The following is a 12869-nucleotide window of genomic DNA, read 5'->3' on the forward strand; positions in this document are numbered from 1 at the left end:
AGTACAGCTATCCATGGTCCAACATCATCCATGTGTGCATTTGTTGTCCATAGACCTGTAGGCCTAGTCACAAGTACTGAGTAGTGTACCCTGATTGCGCGGCGTAGTGCAGGAGGCTCCTGTGTCTGTCCTCTCCGACAACGGTGTTGACAATGCATGCACTCAACCTGTCTTTATTTCTCCCCCCACCCTTGTTCTTTATCTTCTTGTGCATGTGTGCATTAGCATCATCAGGCGGAGGAGAATTGGCATCGGAGCACGAGGGAGCTGCAACTCACATGGCCCCGGTGGGCCATGCTACAGACACCGAGGTCACCAGTGATACGGAGGGCGAGGGGAGCTCCACAACGGGGACCCGTGGAGACGTCAGCGACACCAACACGTCCTCGGAAGGGAGCTCCATTGCGGTGGCGGCAACATCCGTGCCCCCCGCCACAACAGGTACAGCCGCCACCCAGCGCACCAGCCTCGCCCTCCCAGCAGCCCCTCAGCCTTCGCTCCGTGCCCGCTCGCCCAAGAAGGCGGGCATCTCCTTCGCCCCAGGCACCTCAGGCCCTGCCCCAGTTACCCCTGCTGCCCTCAGTGAGGAGGTCATTGACCTCCTGAGGACACTCATTGTTGGGCAGTCTACCCTTTTGAATGCCATCCAGGGTGTAGAAAGTCAGGTGCATCGGAGCAATGCATACCTGGAGGGCATTCATTCGGGTCAGGCTGCCCATCAACGATCGTTCAATGCTCTGGCCTCAGCACTGACGGCAGCCATTGTCCCTGTTTCCAGCCTCCCTCTTCTAACTGCCTCCACCCAGTCCCAGTCTCCTGTTCCTCAGCCTATCCCATCCACACCATCTGACCAGCCTGCACACACCTCAACCCCCAAGGCCAGCTCATCCAGACATAAGCACCACAGATCCCAAAAGCATTCACCCAAGCAACATCCAGATGCAGACATGGCAACAGTCACTACCACCTCTGTGTCCCCCTCCTCCTCGTCTCCCTCCTCCTTCCCTGTGACGTCTCCACTCACACCTGCATGCACACCACCATCAGCCAGTACTTCCATCACCAGCACACCCTCCAGTACAGTCCGCACACGTGCAGTCACCACCCCCACTGCCATTTACACGTCCCCTCTGTCCTCTCCCACTGTGTCTGTCACCCCCTCTTCCAAAACACACAAACGCAGGCAGCCACCCACCCAACAGCCATCCACCTCACGACAGCCTACGTCACAAGCACCTGCACCCAAAGACAGCACACCTGACTCTCCTACAACCACATCCTCTTCCTCCTCTCCCATTACCATAACACCTACCCGTCCCTGTCTTTCCAAAATGATTTTCCTTTCCAACCTTGACCTCTTTCCAACCACTGACCCACCCCCTCCATCTGGTAAGAGTCCTAAGAGCACCTCAGCCACCACCAGCCCTGCATCGAGGGCGAACATTGTGCACGGGTATTGGAGTCCACCTTTTCCCAGTGCAGATACATCGGCCAGCAGCATGGGGACAGCCAGCCCACCCCCTGGGAAGAGAACCCGAAAGACAAAGGGCCGGCGCGAGAAGGCTGACACGGCTGACACCAAGGAGCGTAGTCGTAGGCTGTCACCTGCCACAACATGAAGGGGAGGCAAGGGCCAGAGAGCCTCATCGAAGGAGGGCAAGGGCAGCAGGGCAGAGAAGTCAGCCAGCAGGCGCGCGGACCAGGAGGGCCCCACCAGCCCCATACCGGGTGTGACGGAGGACACCCACGGGCCCAGGACTCCATCACAGGAGGGGCCAGCAACCGCACGGTCGGAGGGCGACTAAGCAGGGAGTCCTGGCCAGGTCTGGCTCCCTTGAAAGACAGGACAAGCACCGCTGAACAGGGCCCCGACGTGAAGACAGGTACCGCTGAACAGGGCCCCGCCGTGAAGACAGGCACCGCTGAACAGGGCCCCGCCGTGAAGACAGGCACCGCTGAACACGGCCCCGCCGTGAAGAAAGGCACCGCTGAACAGGGCCCCGCCGTGAAGACAGGCACCGCTGAACACGGCCCCGTCGTGAAGACAGGCACCGCTGAACAGGGCCCCGCCGTGAAGACAGGCACCGCTGAACAGGGCCCCGCCGTGAAGAAAGGCACCGCTGAACAGGGCCCCGCCGTGAAGACAGGCACCGCTGAACAGGGCCCCGCCGTGAAGAAAGGCACTGCTGAACAGGGCCCCGCCGTGAAGACAGGCACAGCTGAACAGGGCCCCGCCGTGAAGACAGGCACCGCTGAACAGGGCCCCGCCGTGAAGACAGGCACCGCTGAACAGGGCCCCGCCGTGAAGAAAGGCACCGCTGAACAGGGCCCCGCCGTGAAGAAAGGCACCGCTGAACAGGGCCCCGCCGTAAAGACAGGCACCGCTGAACAGGGCCCCGCCGTGAAGAAAGGCACCGCTGAACAGGGCCCCGCCGTGAAGACAGGCACCGCTGAACAGGGCCCTTCCTATCAAGCACCGCTCCGCTGGGCCCTTCCTGTCAAGCACCGCTCCGCTGGGCCCCGCCGTCTCATGCACCGCTCCGCTGGGCCCTGCCGTCTCAAGCACCGCTCCGCTGGGCCCTTCCTGTCAAGCACCGCTCCGCTGGGCCCCGCCGTCTCAAGCACCGCTCCGCTGGGCCCTTCCTGTCAAGCACCGCTCCGCTGGGCCCTTCCTGTCAAGCACCGCTCCGCTGGGCCCCGCCGTCTCAAGCACCGCTCCGCTGGGCCCTTCCTGTCAAGCACCGCTCCGCTGGGCCCTTCCTGTCAAGCACCGCTCCGCTGGGCCCCGCCGTCTCAAGCAGCGCTCCGCTGGGCCCTTCCTGTCAAGCAGCGCTCCGCTGGGCCCTTCGTGTCAAGCACCACTCCGCTGGGCACCGCCGTCTCAAGCACCGCTCCGCTGGGCCCTTCCTGTCAAGCACCGCTCCGCTGGGCCCTTCCTGTCAAGCACCGCTCCGCTGGGCCCTTCCTGTCAAGTACCGCTCCGCTGGGCCCTTCCTGTCAAGCACCGCTCCGCTGGGCCCCGCCGTCTCAAGCACCGCTCCGCTGGGCCCTTCCTGTCAAGCACCGCTTCGCTGGGCCCTTCCTGTAAAGCACCGCTCCGCTGGGCCCCGCCGTCTCAAGCACCGGTCCGCTGGGCCCTTCCTGTCAAGCACCGCTCCGCTGGGCCCTTCGTGTCAAGCACCACTCCGCTGGGCACCGCCGTCTCAAACACCGCTCCGCTGGGCCCTTCCTGTCAAGCAGCGCTCCGCTGGGCCCTTCCTGTCAAGCACCGCTCCGCTGGGCCCCGCCGTCTCAAGCAGCGCTCCGCTGGGCCCTTCCTGTCAAGCACCGCTCCGCTGGGCCCCGTCGTCTCAAGCACCGCTCTGCTGGGCCCTTCCTGTCAAGCACCGCTCCGCTGGGCCCTTCCTGTCAAGCACCGCTCCGCTGGGCCCTTCCTGTCAAGCACCGCTCCGCTGGGCACCGCCGTCTCAAGCACCGCTCCGCTAGGCCCTTCCTGTCAAGCACCGCTCCGCTGGGCCCTTCCTGTCAAGCACCGCTCCGCTGGGCCCCGCCGTCTCAAGCACTGCTCCGCTGGGCCCTTCCTGTCAAGCACCGCTCCGCTGGGCCCTTCCTGTCAAGCACCGCTCCGCTGGGCCCTTCCTGTCAAGCACCGCTTCGCTGGGCACCGCCGTCTCAAGCACTGCTCCGCTGGGCCCTTCCTGTCAAGCACCGCTCCGCTGGGCCCTTCCTGTCAAGCACCGCTGGCCCATTGACAGTGCCGGTTCTGTGTGGAGCTGGTGTTCACGCTGCACTCTGGGCACCCTGCCTCCTCCAATACCAGTGGAGTCGGGTATCCATCCGATGGACTGTGGCTTTGCACTCCCCAGGATGGCACAGTGGGCAATCCACCCACTGTAGAGACTTGTGAGACTGTGGCTTTGCACTCCCCAGGATGGTACAGTGGGCATGGAGGCCCCTCGTGGATCTGGTGTCGTGGATTCATGTGGCTGAGGTGCCCCCCCTTCCCTTCCCCCTGAGGTGCCTGTAGTTTTCTCATCTGATGCCCCAGCAGTGTTCTCTCCAACGGAATCTGGTCTCCTGTGTGGGCTTTGCCCATGTGTTTGTGGACATTGGCCCACGGACTGTGGAACTTTGACAAACTGAGCAGGACTTATTGACTATGTATATAGCTTTCGCACTGTTCATATTTTTTATTTTTATATTTCATATAGATAATTTTCCATGACTTCAATGAACCTATTTTATACATAAATTTAAATTATCACTTTTATTTTGTCTTTGCATTTTTCTGGGGGGGTTTGGGGGGTGTCACTCTGAGTTGTTGCTCTGCATTGGTGTGTAGATAGTTGGGGGGGGGTGGGTGGGTGTGTAGCGTATGTGTGTGCCCGTAACCTTTTCTCGTCCCCCCTCCCCTGTGTCGTAGGTGCAGTACTCACCGTTGTCGTCTGCGCCGGCGTTCGTACTCGTGGTAGATGAGCAGGTAGACAATAGCTGGTAGGATGTTCAATTCGGGTTCCATGCTGTCCTCCGTCCTCGTGGAGTGTGTAGAGGTAAGCGTTTTCCCGTTCGTAGTCTGTTTCCGCCGTGTTTTTATCGGCGGGGCTCCCGCCCCGGAAAAGGTGGCGGATTGGTGAGTTTAGATAGGGTGGGCGGTACATTGTCTGCCGCCTGCCTGTTGGCAGTGACCGCCGCGCTGTTTTTCTGTCCCGCCGTGGCGGTCGGAGTGTTAAAGTGGCGGGCTGTGTTGGCGGTTCCCGCCAGGGTCAGAATTCATTTTTTTTTACCGCCTGCCTGTTGGCGGGTTGGCCGCCGCTTTATCACCGACCGCCAGGGTTGGAATCACCCCCAAAATTCTTCCACCAAATCCTCACATACCTCTCACTCAATGGAAGAGGCACGTTACACAAAAAAACTGAAAGCACATTCCTAGCACCTGGAACGTGCTGTAAATCATAATTGTAATCACAATGGCAAACTGAAATGTGAGCCAACCTTAGAGAAGCCCCGTACAGTGCTTTTGTGGTTCGAACTTTGGTAGTGGGAAGGGTATGCCAAGACGTGGGTCCCGTACTCGCTACACTACTGGTTTCAAGCTATCCTGGCTGATGAGGGGTTGTACCTGAAAGCCAGTCAAAGGATGCTTGTTTTATGGTCCAGGGAGGACCTGGCCTGGCAGGTTGGGCTGGACCGTTCCCATGGGGAGCAGGGTCAAGGCTGATTTGCATATGACTGGGTCCAAACTGCATTGGCCTGGTGAGCAAAATAACAGTGGAATAAACCCAGATTTGTGACTGGGGGTGAATTTTTGACAATGTTCAGCATTCTGTCCATCATCTTTTTGTGTTGCATTTACACCCTAAGTGGGAAGGGAATGCCCAGACGTGGGTCCTGTTCTTGCTAAGCACCGGTTTTAAGCTAGCCTGGCTGATGAGTGGTGATACCCCGAAACCAGTCCCAGGATGCTTGTTTTTCGGTCCAGGGAGGACCTGGACTGGCAGTTACAGCTGGACTCATCCCATGGGGAAGCGGGTCAAGGCTGATTTACATATGGCTGGGTCCAAACTGGAATGGTGTGGTGAACAAAATAACAATGGATTAAACCCAGATCTGTGTGGGAGTGAATGTTTGACAATGTTCAGCATTTCGTCCATCATCTTTTTGTGTTGTATCCTCCACACTTAACACATACATGTTTAACTCATCATCCCCTGACATGCCAGAATGACAGTCATCTTCTTGGTCCACCATTTTTACCATTCCACCGACTAGCAAACCTTTTGAAATTGCCCTATAATACAACACTTAGAAGACTTCTGTTTATGTCCTGGGCATTTTTTATCATTTGCTAAATGATTGACACTGCCACATCTAAAACATCTTTTTTCTCAAACCCTTTCACATTAGCTTTTCCTTCTGGGTCGTCTTCTTTGGAGTCTTCTTCTTGTAAGAACCGGAAGATTTAGTTCCACTTATATTGGTTATCACAGCTTCTTCTTTCTTGTCCTTGTTTCTAGAAAACAACGCTTATGCACGCCTTCCAGTCAATTCTGCTCTCTTGATTATATTGATGACATTTTGGAGTGAACTTCCACTTTGGCCCATAGCTTGGCTTGGATGATTTGATTAGATGCTTGCAGTACTATTTGGTCTTTAAAAAGTTCATTATGCCAATTACCAAATCGACACATGGGAGCCCAAGTTTTTCAACACTGACACATAAGCTTCAATTGATTCCTCTTTTCCTTGTTTCCTATGGTAGAACTTGTGGCAAGCCACAGTAACACAAACAGTAGGTTTGTAGTAGTTATTTAAATCTTCCAATGCATTGGTGTGAACATCTCCGTGGCCTGCCAGTCTCTGTGTTTTATGTATGAGGTTGTACACTTTAGCCCACCTGATGTGGAAAGATCAAAATGGTAGCACGCACATCACTTCGTGCTTAGGGATTATCGTTGAGCACAGTATGCATTGGAATCTTCTTTGCTTGTTCACAGCATGCATGCGTGATGAGTTACGTCTTTCAGTGACAATACGTTCCAGTGACGGGACCGATGCTGAAGCCGTTGTAACGGCTGTAACCATCAGGTAAGTTCCTCACAAAACATTACTCAATAAAGATCAGGTCACTGATCTTACCTCTTCACGCAATATTTCCGACACACAGGCATATTTCTTTTTTGCATAATATTTAAAGCAGTACCTTATAGTTCCCTGGTAAGGCTTGCAGCTGAGATTGCCCACTGACAGGTGCACACAATTGCACTCCGATGGGTTCAGTGTGTTGGAGATCATCGCCAATTTGTAAAAGCAACTCCACACATGATTGTAATGCGAGTCCTTATTTATTGTCACAAGTAGCTACAACACACTATGGGCCAAATGTAGGAAGGCATTTGCGCCTCGCAAACGGCGAAATACCCTGTTTGCGAGGCGCAAAAGCCCTCATGCGATGCAGAAACACATGTTGCGAGTCAGTACCGATTCGCAAAATGTGTTTCCGACTCGCAAATAGGAAGGGGTGTTCCCTTCCTATTTGCGAGTCGCACCGCGATGTAGAGTTGATTTGTGACCGCGAAAGCGGTCGCAAATCAACTCGCAGATACCATCCACTTGAAGTAGATGGTAACTCATTCGCAAACGGGAAGGGATCCCCATGGGACCCCTTCCCCTTTGTGAATGCTCACAAAATTATTTTTTCAGAGCAGGCAGTGGTCCGATGGACCACTGCCTGCTCTGAAAAAAACCGCAACAAAAAGGTTTCGGTATTTTTTCTATTTGCAGCTCGTTTTCCTTTAAGGAAAACGGGCTGCAAAGAGAAAAAAAAATAACTGCTTTATTTAAAAGCAGTCACGGACATGGTGGTCTGCTGTCTCCAGCAGGCCACAATCCCCGTGAGTGCCTAGACTCGCTATGGGGTCGCAAACTGCGACCCACCTCATAAATATTTATGAGGTGGGTCTTTGCGACCCCATAGCGAGTCGCAGAAGGTGTCTGACACACCTTTCTGCATCGCGAATTGCGAGTTGCAATTTGCGAGTCGCTCTGACTCGCAAATTGCAAGTCGCAATTTGCCACTTACCTACCTCTGGCCCTTTGAGAGGAATGGGAGGAATACTTGAGTAACCTCCTTTCTGCTAATCCCAATGCAGTTCTGAGCTTGTGAAAGAGTTTTCATGTTTCTCTTTAATAACATTTAGGTCACAATTTTGAAAATAAATTGAAAGATTACATGAATTTCCAATTGACTGCTTTTCACTATGGCTAAAGTGATTGAAAGTGCTGAGTAACAATGGTTATGACTCAGAGTGCTAAACTCGGAGGAAGACGTACGTCAACGGAAATTAACACAGGGTCTGATTAATAGAATGTTCTGCATTGCGTTTTATGATACTGAAAATACTTGTACAGCTGCATTTATTTTGATAATTTATGTGTGCTATATCTGTAATGTGCTTTTAAACGAATCAAATATTTAAAGGGTAATTATGCTGAACGTTATTTTATCTCTAGCATACCTTGAGCAAAAAATATACGGTGGAAATATGTACTTACTCTGTCTATTGTTTCAAAAATATTTGCTGCTGCTCCACGGCCAGAAGCAAACGCCTCCAAGCAAGGTGAAGCCTGACCAAGATTTAGAGCACCAACTAAAACGCCAAAAAACACCTAGAAAAGAGTAAATATATTATTTGTTGTTTAATGGTTGTTCAATACAACATACAAAGAGAAGCATGCACTAGATGTTGCTTTATAAATCATCAAGTATTTATTGGAGTGTGCATTTTACTCGACTTACACCCAGATGGCACAACCCATTGCTTGCACATGTGACATCCACAAGGCGTTATTTCGTTACACGCAAAATGCGGACTTTTAATATAGCTGCAGTATTTCTGTGCTAGGCGGCCTTATTTCACTTACCTGTAGTCACCTTCCTCTGCTTGCTCAGTGAGGTCCATGGACTCCTCCCCAGTAGTATAATTCGCATAACATCTGCCAATGTGACTTAACTCAGCTTAACGGGGACAGGGTAATTCAAGATATGTTAAGTAATACCTAGGCACACACTATGAAATAATTTCGAAATTGGGAAAGTGGTAAATGTTTTTTTGCCTGTAGCAAACAGTGAACATTGGTTTGCTGACTAATGGAAGGTACGACTGACTTAAATGAGCTCAATAATGAACAGAAAATTACAAGAGTTATGAGAAGTAAATCGAAACATTCAATGCAATTTGTCAATTGGGAAATATTTGTATATGTATAACCAGTAAAACATGTAGCATGGAAGACCAGTAATGTGTCCATTACTTCTGGTAATGGCATTACTCCTAGTCCTACTCCCTCGCCTTCCTTTCCTAACCAATGAGGCTCCCTGCCTCCCCCAGATCCCTCCCTTCCCTTTTGAAAAGCCCCCCCACCACCTCCTGTACAGAAACAAGCCCAAACAGCAACTCAGGCGTTCCGCACCGGGAGGGCGGGAGGGAACGGAAAGGAAGGCGAGGGAGTAGGACTAGGAGTAATGCCATTACCGGAAGTAATGGACGCATTACCTTCCGTCCCTCCCTCGCCTTCCTTTCCTAACCAATGAGACATAGCAAGAGAAACACAGGAGACGGACACTGAGTTGCAACAAGTTTAATCACAACCAAAAAGGACACCGGACAACAACCCCCTATTGCATTAGAGGACAAGACACAGTGACCCAATACCGACTCCAAACCCCCCAAGTCCGCCAGCCTTTAATGACGAACAAAAGTAGAAGGAGAGGCCCAAGTAGCTGCCCTGCAAATTTCCACCACAGAAGCACCCTGTAGCTCAGACAGCATAGCAGCCATACCCCTGGTAGAACTGCCCTGTATCCCCGGAGGCGGCACAACCCCTTGCAAAGAATAAGCCATCAAAATCAGAGAGCGGACCCAACTACTTAAGGAAGCAGTGGACGGGTTCTCCCCCTTCTGAGCCGGACCAAAATTAACAAATAGGGAATCACCTTTCCAGCAAGGAGCAACCACCTGTAGATATTCCAACAAAGCCCTACGTACATCCAAAGAATGCAACCGAACCTCCTCACCCAAGGAAGGATCAGGACAGAAAGCAGGCAGGATAACCTCCTGCTGAGCATGGAAAGACGAATTCACTTTGGGAGCAAACGAGGGAACAGGAACAAGCACAACCCAATCTGGAAAAACCTTACAAAAAACGAAAAGAGCAGGCCAGAGCCCCCAACTCCCCCCAAACGGCGGGCTGAAGTAATGGCCACCAGAAAAAAAGTTTTCAAAGTCAGATGACGTAAGTCACATGATTCCAGAGGTTCAAAGGGAGTAACAGTCAAGGCTTCCAAGATCAAATAAAGATCCCATGAAGGAAAGGACCACACCGGATGAGGAAACAAGTTAAGAAGGCCCTGAAAAAATCGAGGCATCAAACGACCGTCCTCAGACAGATTATGCCATGGACCCCTAAAAGCCTGTATCGCACCCCACTGCACATGCAGCGAAGTCACAGACAAACCCTACTGGGCCCCATCTTGTACAAACTGCATCACCTCAAACAGAGAAGCTGCCGCAGGATCCAACCGATGCCGCAAACACCAGGTAGAAAAAACTTTCCACTGCCAACCATAAGACAACAACGTGGAATGACGCCGTGAAGCCAGCAAAGTCGAACTCAAAGTGACCGGAACCCCCAAGCTCGTCAATCCCCTCCGTTCAACTTCCAAGCCATCAAGGGCAACCGCCGCAACGACCCCAGAGGGAGGCAAGGAAACTCCAGAGGCGAGGAACAGAGAAGGAGAGTCCACATGTGACCGGAAGCCATCAACCGAAGCAACGGAAACCAATTCGCCGGTGGCAAATGTGGTGCGATCAAGAGAACCCTTCAGAAGACGTACCGTCATCAGAAAAGCACGGAGCAACTGGAAGGGCGGGAATGCGTACATAAGATCCTGAGGCCAAGGACACGACATCCCGTCCACCGCCCAAGCCTGATGACAACGAAACCGGGAGCAAAAGTGCCTTACTTTCGCATTCTCTGGGGAGGCAAACACATCCAACACCGGAAGACCCCACAGGCAAAGCAGTTGATGGAACAGAGACAACAGGAGGGAGAAAAGCTGGGACCACGAAATGACCCGGCTCAGAAGATCCGCCCGAACATTGACCACCCCCTGAATGTAGGTGGCTCGCAGAGACAGAACCCACTCCTGAGCCCAAACAAAAATGTCCCTCGCAATGCGAAACAGCGACCGCGACCTGGTCCCACCCTGCCTGTTCACGTAAGATTTGATCACCAAGTTGTCGGTCCGGATAAGAACATCCAATCCCTTCAGGGATTCCTGAAAATGAACCAGAGCAAGAAAAACCGCCTTCAACTCCCGCCAATTCGAGGAGAGTCTGGCCTCCAGAGGCGACCAAAACCCCTGGACCTGAACCGACCCCAGTCAAGCCATCGGTCGTCACTACCACCGGCCGAGGAGGAGACAAAGACACCCCCAATCGAAGATGAGCTGGCACCAGCCACCAACCCAACTCCCTGCGAACAAACCCTGACACAGGAATCCTTGTTCGAAGAGATCCTGACACCAGAGACTAACGAATGAGAAACCAGTTCATCAGGCAAAGAAGATGAAATCGCGCCCAAGCTACCAGAAAAACCACTGATGCCAAATGACCCTGCAGACACCACCACTGAAGAGCTCTGGGGGCAGTCTGTGACAAGATCGACAACACCTGTGACTGGAGGCACAACAATCGTTTCTCCGACACAGTCACCAAGCCTTGAAGAGTCAGAAATCCAGCCCCAAGAAAAACCAGATCTTGGAAAGGGACCAAATCTGACTTCCCCCAGTTGACCAAAAAAACGTGATTTTGCAGGGCCAACAGTACTCGGGCCACATGACTCCTTAACAGAACCTGAGTGGGAGCTTGATTCAGAATATCGTCCAAATAAGGATGGACAAACACCCCCTCGGAATGTAGAAGAGCTACCAGAGGAGCCAGCACCTTGGTGAAAATCCGTGGAGAGGATTTGAGGCCAAACGGCAGAACACAGAACTGAAAATGGTCCTGGCCCACAGCAAAGAGGAGGAACCTTTGAGAAGACAGGGCCACTGGAACATGCAGGTAAGTATCCTGCAGATCCAGAGACCCCAGGAAATCCCCTGGACCGACCAGAGGAAAAATTGACTAAATGGAAAGCATACGGAAATGCGCCATCGTTATTCAAGAATTCACCCCCTTGAGATTGAGGACAGGATGAAAGCCCCCTGACACCTTTGGAACCAGGAACAAGATGGAATAAGTGCCCAGACCTCTCTCCCCCACAGGAACATGGGAGATGGCCCCCTTGATGAGCAAGTCCCGGACCCCCTCCAACAATGCCCTCCTCTGGGCACCATTCGCAGGCAGAGGAGTAGGACGAACCCCTGTATCTGGAGGAACCACATTGAAGTCTATGGCATAGCCATTGGTCACAATATCCAGCACCCAGCGATCGTTGACATCCTCCTGCCAAACATGAAGAAAGTGCCTCAGCCGACCCCCAACCGGCCTGCTGCCAGGCCCACAGTGATTGTCAGGAACCCTTCTTGATGCCTCCCTGACCCGAAGGAGCTGACTTTTTAGGAGAAAAACAGGGCTGAAAACGACGCTTCCTGGAAGAAAAAGACTTGAAATCAAACTTGGGAGAAGAACGAGAATGCTTCTGCCAACCCTTGCCAGAAGAAGAACCAACTTTGTAAGGCAAGGCGTGCTTCTTAACCTTAAAAGCTTTTGAAAGCATGGAAGGCAAATGATCCCCAAACAAATTGCTCCCTTCAAAAGGAAGCCGCAGGAGAGCAGACTTCTCCCCTGGATCCACCTTCCACATCCTTAACCAGAGGGACCAACGAGCCCCAATCAAAGCCTACGAAGCCAGAGCCGAAGTGCGGACAACATCAGACGACATGTCAGCCAGCAACCTAGCCTGTTGTTCCATAACCGCCAGCAGCTCCGAACACTCCGAACCCTCCTGAACAGCCACCGCCAGTTTGTCAAAATCCTGCACCAAGGATTGGGCAGAATAAGCAGAACAAATACCAGCCCTGAGGGCCAAATTTTCCGCCGCAAATGCCCTCTTCAGACACGAATCCACCTTCCTGTCAGTGGCATCACCAGGAACGCCGGCCTCCGGATTGACTGCCGTCTTGCCAATCAAAGTTGCTAAAATGGAATCTGGCTTAACGGAAGGGGGTAACACCTCCTCCCCCTCCAGTAAGTACAGTTTCTGAAAGAAGCGCGGAACCTGAGACTTGTCCACATCCTTCCACTCCTGGAACACCATATCCTTAACAGGGCCCTGGAAAGGCATGGCAAACCGCGAAGGCGTTT

General features: G+C 52.7%; 1 protein-coding gene across 1 annotated transcript in view; it reads right to left on the minus strand.

Moving 5' to 3' along the window:
- ABCB11 (ATP binding cassette subfamily B member 11) overlaps positions 1–12869 on the minus strand; it is a 443062-nt gene that overhangs the window by 202917 nt on the left and 227276 nt on the right. The window contains exon 12 of the mRNA XM_069225280.1: positions 8053–8166. Within this exon, the coding sequence (XP_069081381.1) occupies positions 8053–8166 (114 nt within the window). The remainder of the gene's footprint in view (positions 1–8052; positions 8167–12869) is intronic.

This window comes from Pleurodeles waltl, chromosome 3_1 (genome assembly GCF_031143425.1).
Source record: "Pleurodeles waltl isolate 20211129_DDA chromosome 3_1, aPleWal1.hap1.20221129, whole genome shotgun sequence".
NCBI lineage: Eukaryota > Metazoa > Chordata > Amphibia > Caudata > Salamandridae > Pleurodeles > Pleurodeles waltl.